Source organism: Mixophyes fleayi, chromosome 1 (assembly GCF_038048845.1).
Source record: "Mixophyes fleayi isolate aMixFle1 chromosome 1, aMixFle1.hap1, whole genome shotgun sequence".
Lineage (NCBI taxonomy): Eukaryota > Metazoa > Chordata > Amphibia > Anura > Limnodynastidae > Mixophyes > Mixophyes fleayi.
The window spans coordinates 397,458,694-397,485,253 of NC_134402.1; the positions used below are offsets into that span (position 1 = coordinate 397,458,694).

The following is a 26,560-nucleotide window of genomic DNA, read 5'->3' on the forward strand; positions in this document are numbered from 1 at the left end:
TTGGAGTACTTGCCCCCTCACACTATATTCCCTCTCTGTATCTCCTGTCAGTCTCCCCCTCGCCTTTAGATTGTAAGCTCCCTTGAGCAAGGCCCTCCATCCTCATGTCCTATTCCTTCTGTTTACCTTCACCCTCGCCCCCCCCCTTCTTTTTGCCTCTTTGCCACTGGACTCCTGATGCCGTCTCTCCACTTCTTCCTTGCCTCTGTAACACCATCTATGTCCTGACCCTGTTAGCAGCACCCACACTAGTGGGCACAAGTTCAGCCTCCCTCCTCCCTCCATCCCCACTCTCTGTGCACTGGTAGTCACTTTTACCTCTTTGCCTGTGTACTTGCTCTTTGCTGAGTTTGTAATTATTATGGTTCTGCATCATATTTGTACTTTCTGTACTTATTGTACTTTGTCTTTGTTCTGGCTGTATGCCGTGTACTGTGACCCTGTACTGTTACCCTGTACTGTTGTCCCATACTCTACATATGGTGCTGCAGACCCTTTGTGGTGCCTCATAAATAAATGATAATAATACTAATAATAAAGTACAGCATGCAGGCACAAAATAGCTTCCACTAAAGGTATAGGACATGACCTGATCTCCACCAGCTCAGAGCTGATCCAAAATGGAAATCCATTTGTGGAGTGGCGACAAGCATGCGCAAGAATCCCACCTGAACATTGTAGCCATGAACCTTAGGGGGAACGACAGTGCATGCTGTCAGTAAAGGGGAAAGACAGTGCATGCCATCAGTAAAGGAGGGAGACAGTGCATGCCGTCAGTAAAGGGTAAAGACAGTGCATGCCGTCAGTAAAGGAGGGAGACAGTGCATGCCGTCAGTAAAGGAGGGAGACAGTGCATGCCGTCAGTAAAGGAGGGAGACAGTGAATGCCATCACTAAAGGAGGGAGACAGTGCATGCCATCAGTAAAGGAGGGAGACAGTGCATGCCGTCAGTAAAGGGTAAAGACAGTGCTTGCCGTCAGTAAAGGAGGGAGACAGTGCATGCCATTAGTAAAGGGGAAAGACAGTGCATGCCGCCAGTAAAGGAGGAAGACAGTGCATGCCGTCAGTAAAGGGGAAAGACAGTGCATGCCGTCAGTAAAGGAGGGAGACAGTGCATGCCATCAGTAAAGGAGGGAGACAGTGCATGCCATCAGTAAAGGGTAAAGACAGTGCATGCCATCAGTAAAGGAGGGAAACAGTGCATGCCGTCAGTAAAGGGGAAAGACAGTGCATGTCGTCAGTAAAGGAGGGAGACAGTGCATGCCGTCAGTAAAGGGGAAAGACAGTGCATGCCGTCAGTAAAGGGGAAAGACAGTGCATGCCGTCAGTAAAGGGGAAAGACAGTGCATGCCGTCAGTAAAGGAGGGAGACAGTGCATGCCGTCAGTAAAGGGTAAAGACAGTGCATGCCATCAGTAAAGGAGGGAGACAGTGCATGCCGTCAGTAAAGGGGAAAGACAGTGCATGTCGTCAGTAAAGGAGGGAGACAGTGCATGCCGTCAGTAAAGGGGAAAGACAGTGCATGCCGTCAGTAAAGGGGAAAGACAGTGCATGCCGTCAGTAAAGGGGAAAGAGAGTGCATGCCGTCAGTAAAGGGGAAAGACAGTGCATGCCGTCAGTAAAGGAGGGAGACAGTGCATGCCGTCAGTAAAGGGGAAAGACAGTGCATGCCGTCAGTAAAGGGGAAAGACAGTGCATGCCGTCAGTAAAGGGGAAAGACAGTGCATGCCGTCAGTAAAGGAGGGAGACAGTGCATGCCGTCAGTAAAGGAGGGAGACAGTGCATGCCGTCAGTAAAGGAGGGAGACAGTGCATGCCGTCAGTAAAGGGGAAAGACAGTGCATGCCGTCAGTAAAGGGGAAAGACAGTGCATGCCGTCAGTAAAGGGGAAAGACAGTGCATGCCGTCAGTAAAGGAGGGAGACAGTGCATGTCGTCAGTAAAGGGGAAAGACAGTGCATGCAGTCAGTAAAGGAGGAAGAAGGTTTGTTGTTTTGTAAAGATATTTGTATCTACTACTGGTAGTACAACTGCTCTACTTTTCTGTGGGAATTATGCATTATTAATGTTTGTTTCTTTAGCAGATGGAGGGTTATTTATCAATATTGCCCAATGGTGCAAACCTGCACCAAACACTAGTAAACAATGAGATGTTTGCTTATGTTGTCAAATTAGGAATTAGATAAATAAAAGACAATAGGTATCGTTAGTAAAATAACAGTTATGGTGTGCTAGTCTGAGGGCACACTAGTGCCACAGCTCTAGGTATAATATCCTTTATCAAATTAGTTTACTAGGGGGACCTGTTCATCAAGTTTCCTTGTTTACTGTTTGCTCTATCAGTGACTTGAAATATGAAATAACTAGAAAAATGTTCTTACATCATGGGGAGATCACGTCAAACAAATCTTAATGACTTTTTTGATTGGCCGACCAAAGCAATAGATTGGGGGGACTTGATGTAGCTTATTTAGACTTTTGTAAGGCTTTTGACACTGTCCTACATAGCAGACTGTTACATAAATGCAAAAGCTTGTATTCTGAGATGGTGGAATGGATAAGATCTTGGTTGCAAGATAGAAAACAGTTATAGTAAATGGAGTGTATTCATAGGAGGAAAAGGTAAGTGGAGTGCTCCAAGGATCTGTACATGGACCAGTGCTTTTTAATATCTTTATTGGTGACATTGCAAATGGTATTGGAGTATGCTTTTTTGCAGGTGACAAAGATATGCAGCAGGGTAGACACACCGGGAGGGGTAAAACAAATGATTGATGATCTAGGTAAACTAGAGGAATGGTCAAGAGCATGACAACTACAGTTTAATGGCCAAAAATGCAAAATCATACACTTGGGTCTCAGAAACCCAAAGCCTAAATGTAGTATTAATGGCACTATAATAGAAACTACTGAGGACGAAAGGGATCTAGGAGTTATTATTACAGGTAACTTATAGGCAGGTAAGCTATGTAACAAAGAAATAAGGAGGCAAGTCAGATGCTTGGTTGCATAGGGAGAGGAATCAGCAGCAGAAAGAAAGAAGTAATAATACCACTGTATAGGTCATATTGGTACGGTGTCATCTTCAATACTGTGTTCAGTTCTGGAGGCTGTATCTTCAGAATGATATAAATACAAAGACTGTACAAAAAAGGGCAACTAAAATGGTGCCTGGCCTACAGCACAAAACTTACCCAGAAAGACTAAAAGATCTTAATATGTAATGTTTGAAGCAGAGAAGGAAAAGAGGGGACATGATCGAAACTTTCAAATATATCAAGGGTTTTAACAAGACAAGGTACAAGAGGGAAACATTATTCAACGGAAAAGAAGTATTAGAATACGAGGACATGCACTGACACCAGGGCCGGATTAAGGGAATGGAGGCCCCTGGGCTAAGGGGGCCTCCATGCCCCTGTGAGGGCCCCCCCGTGATCCGAGCCCCCCCCCCTTCCCCTGGTGAGCCGAGCCACCCCCAAGGCACTTACCTCTTTCTCCTGGCATTGCAGTCCTTCCCCGGCGCGCTGTACGCTCTTTACTGAGGAGATCTCGTGAGAGTGAGACTCACAAGATCTCCTCAGTAAGGAGACTACAGCGCGCCGGGGAAGGACCGCAGTGAAAGTGCTCAGCAGCATTGATCGCGCCAGGGGCGCCCCCTGCCCCAGACCGATCAATAATGCTGCTGAGCACTTTCAAGGGTCCCCTGGATGCCCGAGGCCCCTGGGCTGTAGCCCAGTTAGCCCTAGGGTTAATCCGGCCCTGACTGACACTGGAGGGAAGTAGGTTCAGAGGAAATTTGAGGAAAAGTTACTTTACAGAAAGAGTAGTGGATACCCATTAGAGGTGGTAGAGGCTAAGTAGTTTTAATCTGCCATCATATTCTATGTTTCAATGTTCCTATGTTTCTATCATTCTGCATTATAGCATATATAATCAGTAATATATTACTAGAAGGTGTAAGCTTTTATTGTTATGTATTGGTACTAATAAAACTACAATAAAATAGACCTAGATTAGGTTACTAATGATCCATAAAAAATTAAGCCATTTTATTTTGTGCAAATGTCCCTAACCTTCTGCTGTGCCTGAATATATGTGAGCTCACCCCTATTTTTGATTGTCTGAGCAGATACACTATATAGTGTGAAATTTTTTCGAATATTTTTTGTAATATTTAATGTGAATTGTCAGTAAAGTACCTCATAGCATTGCCTAATATAACATTTTGACCAAACCCTTCATTAACTTCTCTCCTCAAATATATATAACTCATAACAACAAGGGGACTGCCTCTATAAAGTACACCTACAAAAGTATTACAAGAGTGTGTAGAAATCTGTCAGTTTTGCTCTGCTAAGAAGAACGTGCAGCGTTGGGAACACCCCCATACATGCACAATATACAATCCATGAAGTTCTACCGCATTCAATATACCATCTTATTGCACTAGCCATCTTTTGATATGTATAACCATATCTTTGTGGAACATAACTGTGCCCAATTGTACTATTCCCCAAACTTCCCGGGAGACCTCCAGGACACCAAGGAAGATAGGCCAATCTCCCTGATCCTCGATGTGCCTCCCAAACTACAAGAAAATGGCTGCCGTTCTCATAAATGGGGACAGGCGTTGTTGTTCATTTGTTATATTTTCCTCTAGTGTCTCCTCTATATAGCCGCCTTCTCAGATTGTCCTAGATATAGATCAGAAGTCAGTATGTGCATATATTATTCAGTACATTTTCATTGTTCTTTAATATATTTTTTAATTGTCTTTTTAATAATGTATTAGTCCAAAATGTATTTGTTAAAGTTTGATAGAGAGATTTTTGATAGTTAAAGAATTTAGGGCTTTTTTTCTATCCCGCCCTATCAATGCGATAAAGTGTTCATTGCAGCAATAGGGCTTTTTTTTATAGCTTTTGCTTTGTTTATTTAGCCCGTTATCACAAGTGATTGTGTCGCTAAGCTTCTGCATGGGAGACCTTATTATTTATTAAACAGTGCAGCAGTAATTTCACAGCAGCCCTGTTTGGTTATTGCTGCTGTTGCCATACATTTTACAGATTGTTAAGTGTATATATTTTTAACTAAAGCACAATATGACCAGTAGGTTATCGATTATATGTATTTTGTGTATCAACAAGCCTAACAATAATGCTGGAAAGAACAGTGGACAGGAATAATGAGCCCTTCTAAATTTGTAAAGCCTTCGTCTTAAAACCTGTTGTCCACCAGGTGGTGCTAGAACATTAGAACTGCAGAGAGGCACCTACAGCTTCTTATACTTCATGGGCCTGATTTAGAGTTCAATGTAAAAATGTGATTTTTGCCTACACACAAAATTGTGTCTTAATATTCAAGCAAATTTAGGTCTATCTGTGTGTGTAAAACCTCTGCGCTCCTCTGCGACATCTTACGTGACACATAGCTTGTACCCTCTCTCTAGTCAGATGTGAGTCCCAAGTGCTCAGTTGTTAGCATGAAAATCCATTTCCTCAGCCTCCATCACATCCCATACACCATGAATAGGGGCAGAACCTCACACTTAGTTTGTGTTGATCTGAGGGAATATATGTGACCCGGTAGCCGGTTGATGTATGAATAGTGATGACACATGGATGGTAGCAGAGGAGGCCAAAACCAGGACATCAGTTTAGAAATAAATAAAAAAATTATGTTTGTTTTTTATTTTGTAGTTAATTTTATTTATTTATATAGGATGTCTGGAAGTACTGTTGGTAGTAATGAAGGGATAAATACTGCTGAGTGTCAATGGACCATCCTGAGGCGTATGACACATCAGAATGACCAGGGGCTGGCAGAGGTGATAGCAGGACTGGCATTTGCAAATGCGATATCCATTATGTGAGATCCATTGCTGGCCTTCCTATTCCTCTGGATGGTGCTTCCTATCCCGCTGGATGGTGCATTAATTCCTTATCTTCCATCATTAACCCTCTTACCATATCATGATTCGTAATTGACCCCTTTTCATCATCATCATCATCATCATCATTTTCTATTAAACTCACCCCATTCATCCTCATAAAAATGGGTTTGGGCTAGGCCCCTTATCTCCAGTGATGGGCAATCTTAGTGCTTCAGCATACCAAGTCCTTTTGGATAATACAATGCTTCCAACTTTGTGGCAACAGTTTGGGGAAGGCCCTTTTCTAAGTTTACGGTTTACCCTCGTTGCTATATTGGTCTGTACTAGGTCATATATTCAAGTTTTGTTTCCCCTTTTCCCTCATTTCTTTATTTTAGTCACAAAACTGTATATTGTGGCCTTTATGTTTTCTACATGCTTTTTGAGTGTGTCAGTCACTTGCACTTTTGATTTGTAATTACTTACTCCATACTATCATTGTTTAATAAATATAAAAAAATTATTCTCATTGTTACATTTTGTTCCAATGTTTCTTTACACAGACAGCTCAATACCTTCTTTTTTTTTTTAAACTTTTTTTCATGGGGTTCCCAAAAGGGGTCACTGACAAATCAGTGAGCACCTTCTCCTGAAACAGTGTACGAGAAGGGCTTGTGAAACTCTGTGGGAGACGTACGGATGAGAGAGTGAGTGCACTGGGCGGCTGCTTCCAGGTCCGGCTAGGTGCAATGTAGTTTTTTTTAAATGAAAATGAATGTCCCCCTGCAGCTCCTTGCATATTGCCACCTAACATGTGACGCTCACCTAGCTACATACAGAAATGTCCCTGATACATTGAACTTTCACCACCTGGGTGCTGGAGTATGGCCGCTTTCTGGCTTCAAAGCCGATATTTTATATATTTTACGCACAAGTGTATGTGCAATATAAGGCCACATCAGAACTCATACAAAAAATTATATATTGTAAAATAAATTATCAACTCTCAACAGTATAATCATTAATTAAAATATGGATTAAAAAAAATTGACATTCTTTTTAACATTAAACATAATGTTTTTAATGCATACTGTAAATACAATGTCTTTTTATAGTCTATCTTATTTTCATACATATGTTCTTTGCTATCTAACGGCAACGCATACGTGTAAACTATGTGGTGTCAGTCATCACTATCACATACCTCCCAACATTTAGAATCCCAAAAGAGGGACAAAATAAGCCCCACCTCACATCCATTCAGACTCCACCCACAAATGGCCATATTTGGGTAACACACCACCCACTTTCATGATAAAACCCCGACCCTTAATGGGCCGCAAATCAATATGTCCCGCTTAAATAGGAACAGTTGTGAGGAACGCCTCTCACACCTGCCCTGCAGCTGTTGCACATGATATGGAACTAAGTGTACGTAGGATAAACCCAGGACTAGGATTGGCTGAACGCACTTGGCACACTCTACTGTACATGGTCAATGTTAGTCCGTCCCTCGTTCTGAACCTCAACTAGCAGGATGTCATAAGTGTCATTTGTGTTCATACATGAAGTTACACATATGGACGTACATCTAACATGAATCAGGCCCTCTGTGTTTTATGCACCCCTAACCATTGGCGCTCCAGGCAACCACCTACGTTTCCCTAACGGTAGGGCCAGCTCTCAACAGAACATATGTGAATCCTCAACTAGCTGAATAAATAGCCCTCTGGAACTAACTACTCCTTAGAGAGAATTGTTTACCTGTCTAATTGTGTGCAGTGTTGGATTCTTCAACTTATAGAGCTAATCTATGTCTAAACCTGCACCAGAGGAGTACAGGGGTGAGTGCACAGGATAAGAAAAGAATAAGTATTCCCTGTGTACTATCTGGGTCACTATGCTATGTACTATTTCAAAATTGCAACTATTCACTTTATTTCTTCAGAAAGGAGAAGATTGCAATATGTCTCTTCATTGTTGTTACCACTGTAAAATATGTAATGTATTTTGGATCTCCTCCAAGTCCACACCCCTCCCTGCAATCCTGTACTATTGCCCATGAATGTCCACTTTTTGTGGTAAAGTGACACTTGACAGACATTTCGAGGTCTGCACAGCGGTGACAGATTCTCAGCAGCAGTGTAAATCACATCTACTTGGTTGCTGGGAAGTGAAAGATAAAGGGAGTGTTTCAAGCAGCAGGGCCAGAAGAATGCTGCACACTCTGCCAGACCTGTTGATCTTAATTTTTTTGTTAGCAAACAGAGTTCAGCCCAGGAACCTTGCCCCACCCGTGTCCCGCAGCAATATATATGTCTAGGCTGGTATAATCACTCTGTGCCCCCATCACTCACACTACAAAAAAAAAAAGTTGTTGCAAAAGGCCAGATAGAAGACTAGCCAGGATAAGACAGCCCTTGGCAAAAATACAGCAGCAGGCAGAGGAGGGGCTTGTGTGTTTCACTAACTAGGTCGGAAAAGCTGTTTCATGCAGTAGGAAGTCACATTGTAACTTCACGTTTTTCATTTGTTTTTGCTGTAGCTGACTATACTGTAACTAATAAGAAGAGCCGTGGACAGTGTCTGACAGTATAACTGCGCAGTCATGCCTAAGGGGAGAAAGAACTCAGGAGGTGGCAAAGGTCCCAAGGAGGTAAGTGATCTGAGTTATGCACTGGGCAGTCATAAGGCCAAGAGTGGAGCACAGGGATTGTACCTGCATGTGATGCTCCCATGTAAAGATAGGTACAGTCGTTTGCCACCCGGCCGTGATCTGTCATGGGGCAAGCGGAGGGGTGCGTGTTTTGGGAGTGAGTCACTGCAGTCTGGCAGATGGAGGTACAGCATTAGCAGTGGATCGCAGTAGAATAGAGCGTTCAATGTCTGTCCTGGGGGTTGTTATGTCTTTATAGTCAGACATCAGACTTCCTAAGTGCTCTCTGCTGCGGGCAAGGACACTATTTATATGCTGATGCCTCATGAACCTGAATTATAAACAACAACACTGTCCTAGTTTTGCAGTGCAGGCTGCCATTGACTTCCACCCCTCCCTAGTCAGCGATCACCCTGCAGCATGACACATAGAGGGAGGGTGAAGAGAAGAGGATCTCAGGGCGTGGTGGTGTCTACATTCCCTGTGTGTCAGCCTATGAACCCCAAAAACACTACACCCTCCCGAGTCATGGAGCAGTGGGCGGGGATATGTCCAGACCACGCCCCTCAGGCAGAGGTATATGCAGATTAGTGGGTATCCCGGGATCCTGCTTTCATTTAGGAGTAAAACGGGAGACTTTGACCATGGCATTTGCAAGTTGGTGGTACGCGACGGTAAATACGATCTATGGCATTTACTTTATCTTCTGGTCTTCTGCTCCCTTTATTCTGAGTCTGCAGGATTATTATATGGCTGAAGAACGTTTAGGGGACTAGTAAAGTTGTATTGTGTGTAATGCTGCCCTATCACTGTGATAACGCTTTAACGCTGAATTCTTCACATATCTGAGCTGATCTCATGGGAGCGCCTTTCTTTCAAAGGTTACAACAGACAGATTTACTGTACTAGACAACTAAAACTTTCATGCATTGCTTTGTATGCTGAGGGGGATGTAAGAAAATGTAGCTGTAACCCAGCTATCAATATTATTGGTTGTTAGGCTGCTGCCAGGTCTGGCCAGGTAGTTCTACTTATATATTAAGTACTCAGTAACTCTCAAGGCTCCAACTTATCATTTCATCCCTAGCAACTTCTACTTCTTTCTTGTAGCCTGAATAAACTATTTTTACTTTCTTAATGTATAGACCTGTATGGACGAATGCCGCAATTGTTTCCCATTATTGGGCCTGATGCCAAGTTAGGAGCAAAGCAACAAAAAAAAGGAGTAAATTTGCTCATGGCCAAACCATGATGTAATGCAAGGGGTGCAAATTAATTAATTTTTTTAAGCTCATGTAAAAATACTGGCTGCTTTATTATATAGCGCACATATTTGATAGCTTTATTTTTAGACTGAAATTTAAAGTTGATCTATGACATGCCTTATCCCAAATGTTGGTAAATCTGTCCCCACATTTTATATCCCCCCCATGCAACATGGTTTTGCCAAGGTGCAAATTTGGCCCTTTTTTTGCTTTGCTCAGCATCAGTCCTTGTGTCTGTTTGGGTGTTAAATCTGCTATGACACTCAATCTGTATAATGTGATGCTTTACGGTAATTTCTATAGAAAATTGGAGGAGCGTTTTTACATTACATATGTGCATTATTATATTGGTGGCATGAGGTCATATGTCACAGCATAAGATACACAGATATTGAAGTTTTGTTGTCCCTTTCCATTGTTTTGTTTAAGTTATATAAACTTATGGATGGAGGTCTCTGTTCATGAAAAGAGGACTTCCAATACATCAAGTGATTGTTTTAATGGGATATGACACAAAGTAAATTATGCACTTACAATTATTATGATCTAATAACTGCATGCAGAGCATGTTCAGGCTGTTCTCCCCCACATTGATCGTACTATGTTCCAATCCAACAGGAGTGTGCACCGTTTGCTTCTATCATCAAGGAATATCCCCTTCTACAGTCATGATAGCCTGTATTTCCATGTCTGCAGAACAGCTTATTCTTTGAAGGAAGAGTGTGTAGCCAGCATAGAATCCACCTCCCTGATTGAATGGGACATACTATCAGTGGGGTGGAGAATGCATTGTATATGCATATTTCACTGTGTTACATATGCATTAATACAATCACTTGTTCTATTTAATTATTCCTCTTATTTGTCCAAAGCCCTCAATCCATGAATCTGTGACTACCTTACCCTGTGTCAGTGCAATTACTGAGGTTCTATTTCTCAAGATTATATGGCAGTGCTGTGCACAATATAACTACACATAAGTGTGTAAACTTTTTATTTCATGTTTTACAATCTCCCTTAGTGTAACAGCATCTGGGCATGTCCACTAAACATACGTTTAACCCCTTATTGCTGCACTACTGCCTATTTAACTACTTACTAAGGTGCCTGACAACAAACCGCAGTCCCAGGGGCTGCTATATGCAGAAGTTTACAGAACAGGCTAATCAGTTTAGACAACCAACTTTGGCAGTAGATGGGCGTATTATTGGGAGAACCAATGGGCTGCGAGAGGCACTTAGGACACAATAGTTCTGGTAATTTAAGCTGCCCTACAGCATAGGAAATTGCGCTCCATGCAGACGATTTTCCAGATGCTATTTGGCTGAAGCTAATTTGTATCTACATTACTAAACCCATTTCACAAGTGCAATGTGTTGGGTTTACCAGAAATTGCTTTTTCATTAATTTGCCCAAATCTCAGTCAGTTTTCTAAGATAGAGGTAAGATAGAGGGGTGCTGAATATGTAACTTTTATACAATATATAGTATAGTTGTATAGGTGTAAATTAGTGTATAATTGAATTTTTCATTTTTGTTACTTTTGTTCTACATTTTTATCTTTTTTTTAAAAAACCAGTGGAGACCTTCAGGAGTCACAAGATATTCTAGATATTGTAGTTGGACACTGCTATTACCAGAACTCTTATGTCTAATGTCTAACAAAGAGAAAGAGAGAGGATCCAGTGTCTTCTGCCTTTCTTAGACTGCCTAACCAGGCTATAAGTGTGACCAACATATTCAATGTCCGTTTATAAACAGCCGCTCAGATATGGGATCTTAAGAATGTTAAATGGCTCAACTTTAAAGGGTCTTGAAGCAGTGGTGGAACTGTCGGGGTGCTGGCTTCAGGGCCTGAGGTGCCCACTCTACTCTCAGATCAGTTGAGTTGTGGCCTCTTGTAAGTATGCCTGGGTCCAGTGCGAGCTCAGAAGAGGTGTGGGAGGGGGGGCTTTTTGGGAATGTGTGGTATCATCATACATGCAGTGAAGCCCCAGTCTGGGACATACATGTAAAAGTATTGCTCCATTATATTCCTACCAATTCACAGCGAATCCAAAAGTCTGGCCCTGCCATGAGGCTTCAGTGCCCTTATAGGATTTAATTTATAAGATATTAAGTGGAGCTGTTGTTTGAATATATTATATTTTGAATGAAAAATAAGAATAAACTTCAATGTGTAAGAGAAGTGTATAAGGTAATATCTCTCACATAACTGTCAGTCAGTGGAAAATAAGGTGTTTAAAGACAGATGATACATATAAAATGAATCTGTGACATGAATGTTGAAAGGACAGTACGCATAACTAGATGAAACACATTTTAAAGCCCTTGAATATAATTATAAAATGCCTATACACAATAATCATCTTCACCTTATTAAACAATTCTAATTTTAAATTGTAATTAGATGAATAACCATTTAATTAGAGGTTCTTTTGGCGTCATCTCTGTAAATACATACATTCATTGGAACGGCATGATGAAAATATACCTACTGCCATCAGCTGAAAAATGTCTGACTCAGCAGTACTATATGCACAAAACAAACATAACAACTGTATTGTGCTTGTTATATTCACTAGTCATGTTTACTTGTGTAGTTACATTGCTCCATCTTTATACCACTCCCTTTATAACACCACCCTTGGTTACCAGCAGATCATCTCTTGGCTCATGAGTGCATTGAAATGTATTAATTTCATTATATACTACCCTCTTTATAACGACATGCTCGCTATAACACTTACCTCAAAATGACAGAAGTCACACATCTATTGGAGCCATAACGCAAACTTCTACACTACCCCCCATCTCCTGTCAGTGACATATATCAGGTGTAGAGATGGTACCTGGAGCCAAATTAAAGGATGTTTAAAAACACAGTTCAAGAGCGAACGCTGTTTGCACAAAGCAGTAGCACCGGACTGCTATCGCATTGTTGCAGGAAATCCCAGTGACGTTGTCATTTGATGTCTCTCGGAATCCCTCCAGGTTGGCGGGCCTGGTTCCATTCTTATGATTGCTGAATCAGCTATCTGGCGCAGGGTATTATTACTAGATCCATGCTAACATTAATCTAATAATATATTCTATTGTAGTTGCTAATAGATCCCGTTATAAAATAGGGAAGAACTACTTGATTCTTTGATGAGTCATAAAGGTCTCTTTTGGTTAAATAAACAAGTGAAAAATAAAAGTGAAAAAAAAAAAGGAAGAAGAGAAAACTCTTTTCTTATTTCCTGTCCCAATAACTCCGTAAGACCCTGATTTAAAAATGTTATACTATTTGTACTACATGTGTCCATTAAAAAAGGAGCTGAAAAAAGTATACATGTTTAGTATCGCAGTTTTCAGGAGAGCTAGTCAAATATTACTTAGGCATATTTAAAACTAACAATAGGAAAATATATAGAAAATTATATCTCACTTTCCCTAGCTAATGGACATAAAATAAAAAGCTATATAGATGTGAGTGAGTTCTCTGTACAGCGCCGCAGAATTAGTGGTGATGATGATGATATATTGTAATATGTTACAAAAATAAACCTCTCTGCCCCAGAAAGAAATATTTCAAATTTTCTTGGGCAGAATGAAACCCTAAAAAGCAATAATCAGCAAAACTACCCGAGCTGAAGGGGTTAAGCTGGTATAAAGAGGGAGAACTGTGTCTGCCTGTCTTTTATAGGTTATATTTTATTTTGCTGTAAGTACTGTCTAGAGCCAGTGTTTCCATTATGAAGGAGGAAATGGGTTTAGCGCATCCGTGATGTAAAAGAATGTCCCTAAGTCCCTATTTCAACATTCTGCCTCACAGCCCTGGGGTCATGAGTTCAATCCTGACCATGGTCTTATCTGTGAGGAGTTTGTATGTTCTCCCCGTGTTTGCATGGGTTCCCTCCGGGTGCTCCGGTTTCCTCCCGCATTCCAAAAACATACTGGTAGGTTAAATGTCTGCTATAAAATTGACTCTAGTCTGTGCGTCTGTCTGTCTGTGTGTTTGTATGTTAGGGAAGATAGACTGTAAGCTCCAATGGGTCAGGGACTGATGTGAGTGAGTTCTCTGTACAGCGCTGCGGAATTAGTGGCGCTATATAAATAAATGGTGATGATGATGATGATGATAGACCGAACTTTATATGATGTTTTAAAAGCAACAATATGTCAATTTACATCTGCAATGGACAGGCTTTCTTCTGAATGGATGTACAAGCATTTCCTCAGTATATTGGTATGCAGTAGCTGGCTGACAGTGACATTGATTTGCTGTCTAACCAATCATTACCCACAGAGTAAATCAAGATATGTGGGAGGGGACATGTTTCAGAATCTAAATAGGAATAGTAATATAGTAATAATGCTATAGAGACAGTCAATGGGAGACTCAATAGGGTCTTCACTGACTCAGAAGGGTCTTCTGTAGTTTTACTAAAACAGAAGTTAAAAAAGTAAATACAAATGCGAATAAAAATGTTTACTATTGTTTCTGGGTCATTTAAACTTGTCAATCCTTGTGTCCCTATAGCTGAGAGACATATAACAAATGGCTTTTAAAAGGTATATGTCCCCTTTGGCATTTTTATATATTAGGCTTTAGAATTTAAGATTTGTGGATTCAATTTTATTGAATACAACTAAAAACGTATTGGAGAACCGAATACTTTGCAGCTGATAGAGGGGATGATTGCTCATTCTCTCCTACAAATATACAACAAACATATGCAAAGAAAAGAAGAGCATTGGCTAGTGATCTTAACAAGTCACACACAGGTATAGACCACAATGTAAAATTAATTAAATCTAAAAAGCAACGATAAAAAATAATTCTGATGGGAGCGTTTTTAGAATAAAGAGTTGGCTTAAAAAATCTTATCACTTTAAGTTATCCTTAAGACATATACAGATTTCTTCTCACAAGAATATATAAATAAAGACTAATTAAAACATACAAACAGCATATAGTACGCACACAGTATAATACATACAATCGGAGGTTAGTAATATACAAACACTTGGATCACAAGCCAGGAAGTTAGTTAAATGGAAGCACTTAGCTCAAATTAGAGATCAAATAAGATTGAAAAATGTCCCAGTTGTACCATAAGGATCTCTTGTAAGAAAATCCAGACTATGTAATTAGGAGGTAATATTCCCTATAGCAACCAGTCACAATCTAAGTCCCATATAGCAGTCACTGAAAGCCACAGTCCATATACTGTAGAGAATTGATGCCCACACATAGAATCTAGGGGCCTGATTAATTAAGGATCTTAACTTGAGAAACTTCTTATTTCAGTCTCCTGGACAAAACCATGTTACAATGCAAGGGGTGCAAATTAGTATTCTGTTTTGCGCATAAGTTAAATACTGACTGTTTTTTCATGTAGCACACAAATACTTGATAGCTTATTTGTACACTGACATTTAAAGTTGATATTTGTGTGCTACATGAAAAAACAGTCAGTATTTAACTTATGTGCAAAACAGAATACTAATTTGCACCCCTTGCATTGCAACATGGTTTTGTCCAGGAGACTGAAATAAGAAGTTTCTCAAGTTAAGATCCTTAATGAATCAGGCCCTAGGTATGGATGCTGCCTCTGGAGAGGTGCTCTTATGTTTATGGATCAGAGTTTACATTAAGTTGTGGTGGCCGCCATAGACGTCAGATCGTCTTCACATAGTGTTCTCACAATTAACTTTACAAATCTCTAGAATCAAATTTCCTGGATTAGGATCAATTCATTCAATGTTGCGCTGCATCTGCTTTAACAGCAGTAGAATTCCCACCGACACATGTCCTCTGTATCTAAAGATATTATCAAAGCTCAAGCCCAATTTTTGAGCATCATCCCATCATCATCATTGTTTATTCAGAAGCTGCCACAAGACTCTCAGGACAGTCCCAAGTTACAAATCATACGAAATACAATTGCACATAATAACAGGACAGGTACAGATGAGGTTGATGAAGCAGGTGCAGATATAACCTGCCTCATGCTCTGCTTGCAGTGCACGGTGATGTGAGGGCTGTGGCACCAGAATCTAATTTGTCATCTTCCATCATAGTAAGGTTGTGTAAGTAACGCCACTTCAGTGATGCTCAACACGGCCTCTCAGCGCTCAGCTGCCCTGACCGCTCTCATGTTCAAAAATAGATTTTGGGATACACATTATTGTTAAACAGTTATTCTAAGTTTAAATGACACCCAGCAAAATTGTTGTCTTTTCACCAAGTAATACAATAGTCTCAATCATAGATGATGCAATGCATGTATAATTCCTACAGATGAAACAAGACAATAATGGAAGGGTAGATATCATAAAACCAGTCTTGGCATTGGAGACTATTTCACAGAGATTCTCTACAAAAGTTCAAGATAGATGAGAAAGCAAAATCAATGTTAATCATTCATTTCATGTTCAATTTAATCTTGGAGGCGTAATTGCGGTCTTTACTAGGAATGTGGGACACTATTTTGAATTTTTAATGTTTGTTTTTAATCATTTTGGAGATTCGATAAGTGTGAACATCACAATATTGTGGAAGTCTCTTTACAAAGAAAGACAATAACTGATTATCTCTCCCTGTAATGAATAATATGTTGACACTGAGGTTGGGATTAGTACAGATGCTGCAGGCACACTCTGCAAATACATTCTCTTGTCTTAATACTCCTTAGACTTGGAATTGTTGTCTTTAGAACCGTATAGCAACCTTTAGTGAACTAATATAGACTAGTGGAATCTAGATCATTAATATCTGGGCTGGGTACCTCACAGATGTTTATGAGAAGATTTCCCAATTCCAAAATAATTGAGGCTTGCTCCCAAGTTCTATACAATGTCGCCAAACGTGTTATTAATTTATTGTAACGGCAGGTGTGACATTGTCCAACAATAGTCACACTTAGTCACAGATTACAGCTCTAGTGACATGAGATTCATCTTTCACAGCTTCTCCGTGGATTTGGGGAGGTCAACAGAGAACTCTTCATTAAAACGTACTAAGGCTGCTTTTGAGTCACAGTCTGGCCCTGCTAGCAGCAGAATATTCAGACCAGGCCTACTCTTAACCTATGTGAGATGATTGCAGCTTTGTTAAAAACGATGGGCATATTAATTTAGATTTGCTTATTTTCATATTCATTTTTAAAACTGTAGCTGCACATTGACAGGGCTGCCATCAAACATCATGTGGCCCAGTACGAATGAGACAGGCAGCGCCCCCTATTTCATCACCCACTCCCACATGTCACCTGACCTCCCCACATGCCCCGTGCCTCCCTTCTTCCCCTATCTAACACACACAGCTGGAAGATGTGAGTGTGGCACCATCACATGAGCTCCAATGGCACTCATTTGGGCCATGCACTTTATTATTTATAGTTTTGTCATTAATAATTATATTACTACTAGGTAGCATTAATTGAAACGTTTTTCTTTCCCCTTTTCTTTCCCCTTTGCATTCTTTTGGGAATTTATTCTCCACATATGTATTGGATGTAAGCTGCATTGTCTGTTAGAGCAGAGTGGACCTAGACCCGTATTCATCAACTTACGTACCTTTACAGCCACTCCTCATTGAATACGGACGTGCATATGCCTAATTTATGTGCATTTTTAAAAAAAAACACAATAGGTTCGATTTGCATTCCATGATAAATCGAGACTTAAAGTGTCTTAAAGTAATTTAATATCTTATCATTGTTTCAATTCTATATGACAAGTTCCCTATGGAAATGTTCTTATTTGTTCTGAACGGCTTAATGCTTTGATGGTAGATTGTGCAAATCCGTTGTAATATTAGTTAGTCTTATCCAGTATTTGAAAATGAAGCACCTAATATGTCTACATAGAGTGATGTCACGTTTCAGATACCAGAGTTCTCAATAAATGCATTGCCACTTGTTATATTGTTACAGCGTGTCACTTTTTACCCCCGTACTTCAAATAAGTTTTACCCGCTGAGCATTCTAATGTGGAACGCACTGTGGTAAGTATGCCTATTAGGGTCAGAATGTAGATCATACTGTGGTAAGTATGCCTATTAGGGACAGAATGTGGATCATACTGTGGTAAGTATGCCTATTAGGGACAGAATGTGGATCATACTCTGGTAACTATGCCTATTAGGGTCAGAATGTGGAACGTACTGTGGTAAGTATGCCTATTAGGGTCAGGATGTGGAACGCACTGTGGTAAGTATGCCTATTAGGGACAGAATGTGGATCATACTGTGGTAAGTATGCCTATTAAGGACAGAATGTGGATCATACTCTGGTAACTATGCCTATTAGGGTCAGAATGTGGAACGCACTGTGGTAAGTATGCCTATTAGGGTCAGGATGTGGAACGCACTGTGGTAAGTATGCCTATTAGGGTCAGAATGTGGAACGTACTGTGGTAAGTATGCCTATTAGGATCAGAATGTGGAACGCACTGTGGTAAGTATGCCTATTAGGGTCAGAATGTGGAACGCACTGTGGTAAGTATGCCTATTAGGGACAGAATGTGGATCATACTGTGGTAACTATGCCTATTAGGGTCAGGATGTGGAACGCACTGTGGTAAGTATGCCTATTAGGGTCAGAATGTGGAACGCACTGTGGTAAGTATGCCTATTAGGGACAGAATGTGGATCATACTGTGGTAACTATGCCTATTAGGGTCAGGATGTGGAACGCACTGTGGTAACTATGCCTATTAGAGTCAGGATGTGGAACGCACTGTGGTAAGTATGCCTATTAGGGTCCGAATGTGGAATGCACTGTGGTAAGTATGCCTATTAGGGTCAGAATGTGGAACGTACTGTGGTAAGTATGCCTATTAGGGTCAGAATGTGGAATGCACTGTGGTAAGTATGTCTATTAGGGTCCGAATGTGGAATGCACTGTGGTAAGTATGCCTATTAGGGTCAGAATGTGGAACGTACTGTGGTAAGTATGCCTATTAGGGTCAGAATGTGGAACATACTGTGGTAAGTATGCCTATTAGGGTCAGAATGTGGAACGTACTGTGGTAAGTATGCCTATTAGGGTCAGAATGTGGAACATACTGTGGTAAGTATGCCTATTAGGGTCAGAATGTGGAACGTACTGTGGTAAGTATGCCTATTGGGGTCAGAATGGCTTTCTGTGCCTGTGCCTGTGCCTGTTCTAATGCGTTTCGTTGCGGTATTGGGACTTCTTCAGGGATTGCGCAAAAAGGGAAACAGCTGCAGTTCAGATAGCTGCCTGGATCATTGGTGGTTGGCGGCTGTGTGGAGATAAGATGGGACAATGGGCAAGTCTCCTCTAGTGGGATAAGGGGGCCACTCTATAGATATGGATTGAGCTCCACTATAGATAGGACCCCACATTTGCAAAGGCTAGCCCTGGATCCTGTTGCAGTGAATGAGTTACAGAAGCTAGGGGTATGTGAACGCTTAAACTAAAGAGGAAATCAAATGATAATAAGAAATGCTAAAAATAAAAACCCTGTGTTATGCATACCTCACAAATGTCCTGACTTGGCGGGGCATCCTGAGTCACGGGCCACAAAAGGGAATGGGCTTAACGGAAAAGTGGGTGGATTTTTATTCAAATCATACCATTTGTGGGCGCAGCAGGGAAGGAGTTTGGGTGAACTGGGATGGGGATTATTGTGTCTCGATTTCAGGACTCTAAATGTTGGAAGGTATGTTTATGTGCATAGTTACCACCAGACGACATCAGGATAATTAACAATAATCATTTTTAATCTGATCAATTAAATTAGGAATTTTAATTGAAAAAAAATGGACAAAGTTTACAAATACTTGTTAGCAATTTTAACCCATTTGTAATTATTACGCTATTAGTCACTTTTGGAAGACTGTAGAAGTTTGACCATACAGATGTATATGTGTCACCCAAAAAGGGTTAATTATGAAGGAAACAGAGGAACAGAAAAGTGCATATTCTAAGAAATCTTTGGAAAAAGCATACTGCAAGACTAATTGTATGCTGAGTTAAATGGACTCTAGCATGTTTGTGTGGAGGGGTATGTAGACTGTAAGCTCCAATGGGGCAGGAACTTGTGTGAATGATGAAATGTTCTCTGTACAGCGCTGATTAAGATGATGGTGCTATATAAATACATGAACATAAATAAATGTTCCAGTGTTTTTATTATTATTATTATTATTATTATTATTATATATAATTAAAAGTTATTATAATATATTGATCATGTAATTTTAGCATCTTATTTGTTATTATTTACCATAATTGCTTTTATCATATATTTTTTTATGAATGCGCTTTATGCATACTTGCAAACTTTGGCAAGATTGTCTCCGGGAGATCGAGGGAGAGGTGGGCGCATGTGGATGGGGCTCGTCGAATCACGTCATTTGGCCCTGCCCCAAGTTGACATAACATGTTCTGGCCTATTACAGCAGGGGGTGGGACCACGATGACGCACGAATCACGTAATAAGCCCCGCCTCCCACCGCTTATCTTATCAAATGACCGGGAATCGGAAGGTTGCTTTGCTCTCTCGGGAGACCGGGAGAACTCCCAGAAATTCGGCACATTCCGGGAGAGTAGGCAACTATGGTTTTATGGTAAGGGGCAAGAGCTACAGAAAAAAGAGGGGGGGGGGGTACATAGTGGCGAGCAGACAAAACAGAAAACACCATAGGATAGAGATTAACATTACTAAATAAAAGAATATAACAAAGCTTATTGACTATTATTGTAGTTTTTGTTATAAGGCACCACACAATTCAGCAGCAATGTACAGGGGGTATATAAAGTATAGTATATAAGACACTGTGGTCCAACAAGCAGAACACAGAACAAACAGGCAAAATGCTGAACATTCAAGTAGCATAGTATGGTAATAACAGAAACAATGACATAATAAGTAAGAGGTAAGGTACAGACCACACAAATCATAGAGCAAGACAGGAGAAGATAAGACGAGGAGAGAAGGCTCTGTGAGAGTTTACAGTCTAATAGGGGTTATACTTTCTCTGGGCTTTACTTCTGTCTTTCAGGGGCATATTCAATTGTTGGCGTTACTGCCTAAAGTAACGCGGCGCGCGCACTATTACCTTCGTTACGGTAATAGTGCGTGTAAATACCGTTATTACTGTACTTTTCTCTCTGGATTTCAGCACGCGGCTCAGGGAGCTGCGAACTGAAATCCGGCTTAGTATTACCGTAATAACTGTAATACTTTTAACGCCGCGGGCATATTCAACAGTTGAATATGCCCCTCAGAATGAAATTAAATACATTGTATATCATTCAGCTGCAGATAATTGGACAGGATTGTTTGAAAGCTCCCAGTGGAATAATTAGTTTCCTTAGCTTAACAATGGCTGTAGACTATGTTTTTTAATCTTGCAATTTCCTTTGCTTAAATGTATTTAATGTGGAATTCTTCACTAACATACGGAGTTACTGGCCTTTCCTCTTTTCCTGGCTCCGTTTAACTGTGGAGCATTAGTTGTATTTCTGCACATCCTGTTTTTAGAGAGATCATCCATGTGGAGGTGGACCTAAAATAAGAAAAAATGCAACGGTGGTAAAATTTTGACAAGCACCGTCCTAGCAAATACAATCTCAAAAACGTAGACTCAGAAATCAAATTCCCCCTCCAAAATAATAATAATAATTCTGGGTTATACATTTGCAGGATGTGAATGTGACCTTGCCTGAAGAAGCAACACTGCCAGATGCATATTTTATATTAGTCCCAGGATTACCGCTATATCAAGATGGAGTCAGTCTTGCATTGCTTGGCCTTCTCTTCATGTATATTTGGTACATGCCCAACGTGATGGTGGCATATCCATGTGCCCGATAAATGAGCAAAGTTAGATGCATTTATTAAGGTTACTTAGTTTTCTCAGGTAGAAGAAGAAATATTTTGTTTTACTACTACTTATTGTAAATGCATATATATGATGACAGTAGTTTTTAATTGATGAGATTCATTCAGTCAGGAGACTACTGTGGTTTCTCCCTGTGCATCATGAGACTTCATGAGACATTTAGACAGTTGTCATGAAGCTCTCTTACAGCAGCCCCAGTACACTTTATCTTGGGGAAGATAAGGGCAGTGTTTTGTTTCCAGGTGTGTCTCAGGAATATTCGATAACAGTGGAATTGTATTTTATTTCAGCACGGTGATAAGAAAACAGCTGGAGCACAGAAGCCTGCAGACAAGAAAGTTCCTGCGACAGCCGAGGTAAACACTTGGTATATCAATGTGCTATAACTCTGTTCCCTATAGAGGTTGGTGTTGTAGTGGTATATATAGTAGGGTGTGTCTTCTCTCTCTCTGAAAACCTAAGTACAAGAGGAAATAATCCATTAAATACTACTACTCAATAACAACTAGTAAAATTCTCAAGAAAATGTTTATTAATAGAATGAATGACAGAAAGTCTTCTCTGGTAATCAGTGAGCGTCCAGTGAGAATGTTTAATGCTTTTATGTTCTACATATTCTGTTTTTTTTCTGGCAATGATTAATTATTATGGTGGGAAAACGTAAATTAACTTCCTGAATTTCCTGTGTGTTTTGTTATTGGTACATTGTAGATTTGAATTTCCTATCAGGTTCATACAATATTGTGAAAATATCCCACTGCGCTTCTCACCGTGTTTGATTTGCTAAATGAGGAACTGGTACAGATTAACGACTAGACAAATGATAAGAATATTCACTTGGATGTAAACCAGGATGGAAGATATTGCTGCATAAAGCTTAAAGATTCAAATCTAGGGACAATCCTTTTATTACTTATGTCACAAAGCGTTTCAGAGGGATTGAGGAGGACACAGGAAAGTCAGTAAAACCAGGTATTCTCATGAAAGGAAATTAATGAAATGAAAGTCACTAAAACTCTACATCTGTTTTACAACTGAAAGCATTCAGATTGAGCCCAGGTTTCAGAAACCATGTTATATTGAAAAGTATGCAGAGAGATATCTCATCCTTGTGGTGATACTATATTCCTGCTTTTCCCACTTATTTCCTTTTGCAATTAATTAATATGAAAAAAACACAAAACCTTACTGGTTATGCCCAATGAACTCTATGTTTTTATAGTGCAACCCCATGTTCATTTAGCAATCCCTGTTGCTATAGTGGTTGTATTCATGCTCTGGTCTCAGACAGTTGTATAATTATATTTAGGGGTGTTCTGACCATGATTGGTCAATGTCATAGACTCTATGATTCCTGCCTGTGAATGTGGGAGAAGGTATCAAGGTGCGATCAGGCTGCGTAAAGTTCTTTCCCAATACTATGTCATCCAGTGTCTTGTCATAGGCTGGTTGCTAGAGCAGCTCAGTCATTCAGTAATTCATAGACCAATCCTGCAGGCGGTCTATGACCACAAGTAAAATATTATAGAGACAGCGAGGGAAGAGAAGCAGTATACGAAGGTACAATTGTTGGCACTGCAATCACTGTAGTTCCAGTGATCCCATTATCAGAGACTTCCATGATCAGAGGTGACAAATGGTTATTCTGTATATATACTATGATGGTAGCCATACTGTCCAAAATAACCCAAGACAACTCTCTCTGTTCCTAAATTTACCACCAACCTTCCTACTGCACTTGTGTATGAAAACACCATTGTAATCAATGAAGTCAGCGGCACAGCGCGGGCTGAAATAAGTGCGGCTTGTGGAACAGATCATTTTGTACTAGAATGAGTCATGCTAGAGAGTCTGCATAGTGTGTATTATGCAGACATGAGGACAGGGGGCAAGAGACAGGTGGTTACTGGGTAAAATGCAGACATGAGCGGCCATTCTGTATTTAATTTTGGTAGGAGGATGCGAATACTTTATATAATGGTATGGGGGTGGTACTGTATATATGGAAAAAAAACTTATTGATGTCATTTTACCATAGAACAAAGATTGTAAAAGTGAATAGTTCATCTTTAGTGGGAAATCTTTTTCCTATTTATTCTAGCCCCTGAAACGGTAACGACTGTAGGCAGCTTTCCCCAGATTTATCATAGACAGCAGTGGTGCAAGTAGGGCTCCTATAGGTTCTCCTATAGCTACCACCGTCTCAGGAAGGCTATAGCCGGGTTATTTTTCTTAATAAGGTTATTTTTCTATTTATTTACAATTGCATGGTGGGTCCTTGCACCGGCCTGATGACCTGTTAGATACCACTTACCACTGCCAGCTAGTATGGCCAGGGAGCCGAGCATCATTTAGCTCTCCCAGGGACCTTTTATTGATAAATTGTGTGATAGAAAATTGTCTATCACTGTGATAGGGAAATCTTCAATATCGTAGGGTCTTGAATAACAGACCACAATATTTTGATATTTAAATGGTCCTTCTACAATTTTGCAAAATAGATGTCTCTTGAATGCTGGTTATATTGATGAATATACAAAGTAAATATTAGGATATGACAAATGCAAAATTTCACAATGTGTCAGGATACAATTAAATGTTTATGATGACTAACAGGAGCCAAATGTGTACATAACCATATATTCCATAGGTGTAATTATCTGATAATGGCACATCCATCTATGTATGTGTTTATGACAAGGGCTGGTGTTTTCTGCATTCATTCTGACCTACACGTACATTCTGTAAATAAAGATAAACCTTTTAATGTCACTACAATGCCGTTTGACAGATTTATGGCTTTGGGATATATAGGCTTGAACGTCTTAGCACCCTTATAAAATGCATTCCTAGAATTGTGTGTTGTGTTTGGTCTTTGCATCTAGAGCACCATTTGCGTTTACAAAATCCGTTTTATATAGTTTGAGAAATGCTTGGTCTGAAAATTTACAGCATATCAAATGTAAAAATACAGTGCATACATAATGAAAAATAGGGTGTATAAATTCAACATCCAATGACAAGCACCCATATCATCATTATCATCATTTATTTATATAGCGCCAACATATTACATAGCGCTTTATAATAACCCATATGACCAGTAAATAGACATCTGATTCAGTTGGTATCACTGAACATGATGAAACTCCTCGGTTGAGATGCTCTCCATCTGTTGGTTCCAATAGGTGTTGAGCAAATTGTAAATATCTTTTGGGATCAACGGAAAAGCAGCCGCCAGCATTTGCACAGCCAACTATTGGTAGGAACATTAGCCCCCTCTCTCCATATTCTCCAACAAGTGAGGACCAATAGCGAAAATATAGCTATCATTCCTGCCAATCACAGTCCTAGCTGTTTTTCTGGTTCCCGTTGGCCACAGAAGTTCTTTATTGTAGCCACCAAGTAATAAAAGTCTTCTTGTGACCATACCTTAGTATCTGAGACCAAGTTACCCTTTAATAATGGGAGAAAACCTTTTCTTCATACATTGGTACTTTACTTCTTCATTCATCTGATTCAGGTCTAGATTAAGGCCTTCTGATTGTCTCTTTAATTCTTCTTTTAATAATACATGCATTTCCTGGAATATGTAGAACATAATTTACAATTCCCCATCAAGGAATAATCTAATATATAAAAGCCTAGCGGCATGTGTTAGTGTGTGTGTGTGTGTGTAAAAAACTACCGGGTGACAGAGTGCTCAAGCTGCAGCGCCACCTGCTGGGCGGAGTTATATACTACACTGACCTACTAAATTCTTAGCATTATCTAATATATAAAAGCCTAGCGGCGTGTGTTAGTGTGTGTGGAAAAAACTATTTTCTCAGAAAGGGCTCATCCAATTGACCTGAAATTTGGTATACTGACATTATTTGACAAAAAAAATTATAATAGTGAAGTCAGTTAACTTCCATCATCCCCCCCTTCCCCCCGTGGGAGGGGTAGTAAAGGATAAATTTACGAGTTGAGGGCTCAAACTCATTTTCGTGAGGTAATTTTACCTCATGAACACACATGCTGTGTTAGTGTGTGTGTGTGTGTGTGTGTGTGTAAAAAACTACCGGGTGACAGAGTGCTCAAGCTGCAGCGCCACCTGCTGTGCGGAGTTATATACTACACTGACCTACTAAATTCTTAGCATTATCTAATATATAAAAGCCTAGCGGCGTGTGTGTGTGTGTGGTGATGAAGATGACAAGAACCTTTTTAACACCTTAAGTAGCTTGATTTGACTAGAATGCACGAGTATCATGCACGGGTTAACTTGTTTAGAATATGGCGCCATCCTGGCCTAATTTTTTTGAAAGACTTTACTACCTGTTTATTTTTTTTTTGTAACAGAACTATCAGCAAAATTGTTAATCCAACCCTGAACACTTACCATCCAGTATCTCCCACTAGCTGAGCATAGCAAGGTAGATATGAGTAAAGGTCACCTCTTCTCTGTACCCATCAGCAGGGTGTTTATAGCCATGTCCCATACTTCCGGAATGTCGAAATACCTCATTCCAGCTCCACTCACAGCTTTTCTGCAGGTATCTACTAGGAGTGTGCTAGAAGCATGAACACGACACACCCAGACTTTCTAAAGTGGGTAATGTGCGTTGTTTTTGTTCGTTCATATCACATACATGTCAGTACACAAGCACATTGGCAGTGTGACGCTCTCACAAGATCACACACAGATGTGCGGAAACACTATACAATAACAGTAGTGAATCACAGCACAACTGCAGTGACACAACATAAATACAATGACATTGTTACTCACTATAGAACTATGGTAGCGATGAGAATAAAGACAACTACAGAAACTGCAGTGTTAATGTTTTCTTTACAACTACAGTGTTGGTGGGAATAGCTGGAAGAAGCCTCTGAAACTGCTATCAAGAAATCCTTGT

General features: G+C 40.1%; 1 protein-coding gene across 5 annotated transcripts in view; it reads left to right on the top strand.

Annotated features, from left to right (window-relative positions):
* Nucleotides 1-8,240: 8,240 nt before the first annotated feature.
* CAST (calpastatin) overlaps nt 8,241-26,560 on the top strand; it is a 110,034-nt gene continuing 91,714 nt past the window's right edge. For 3 of the 5 annotated variants that reach the window (XM_075181230.1, XM_075181240.1, XM_075181248.1), the window contains exons 1-2: nt 9,058-9,199; nt 21,947-22,012. In XM_075181230.1, the coding sequence (XP_075037331.1) occupies nt 9,074-9,199; nt 21,947-22,012 (192 nt within the window). In that variant the 5' untranslated portion in view covers nt 9,058-9,073. Of the gene's footprint in view, nt 8,526-9,057; nt 9,200-21,946; nt 22,013-26,560 lie in introns of those variants that run through there. The other 2 variants (XM_075181257.1, XM_075181266.1) reach the window with 1 other exon arrangement.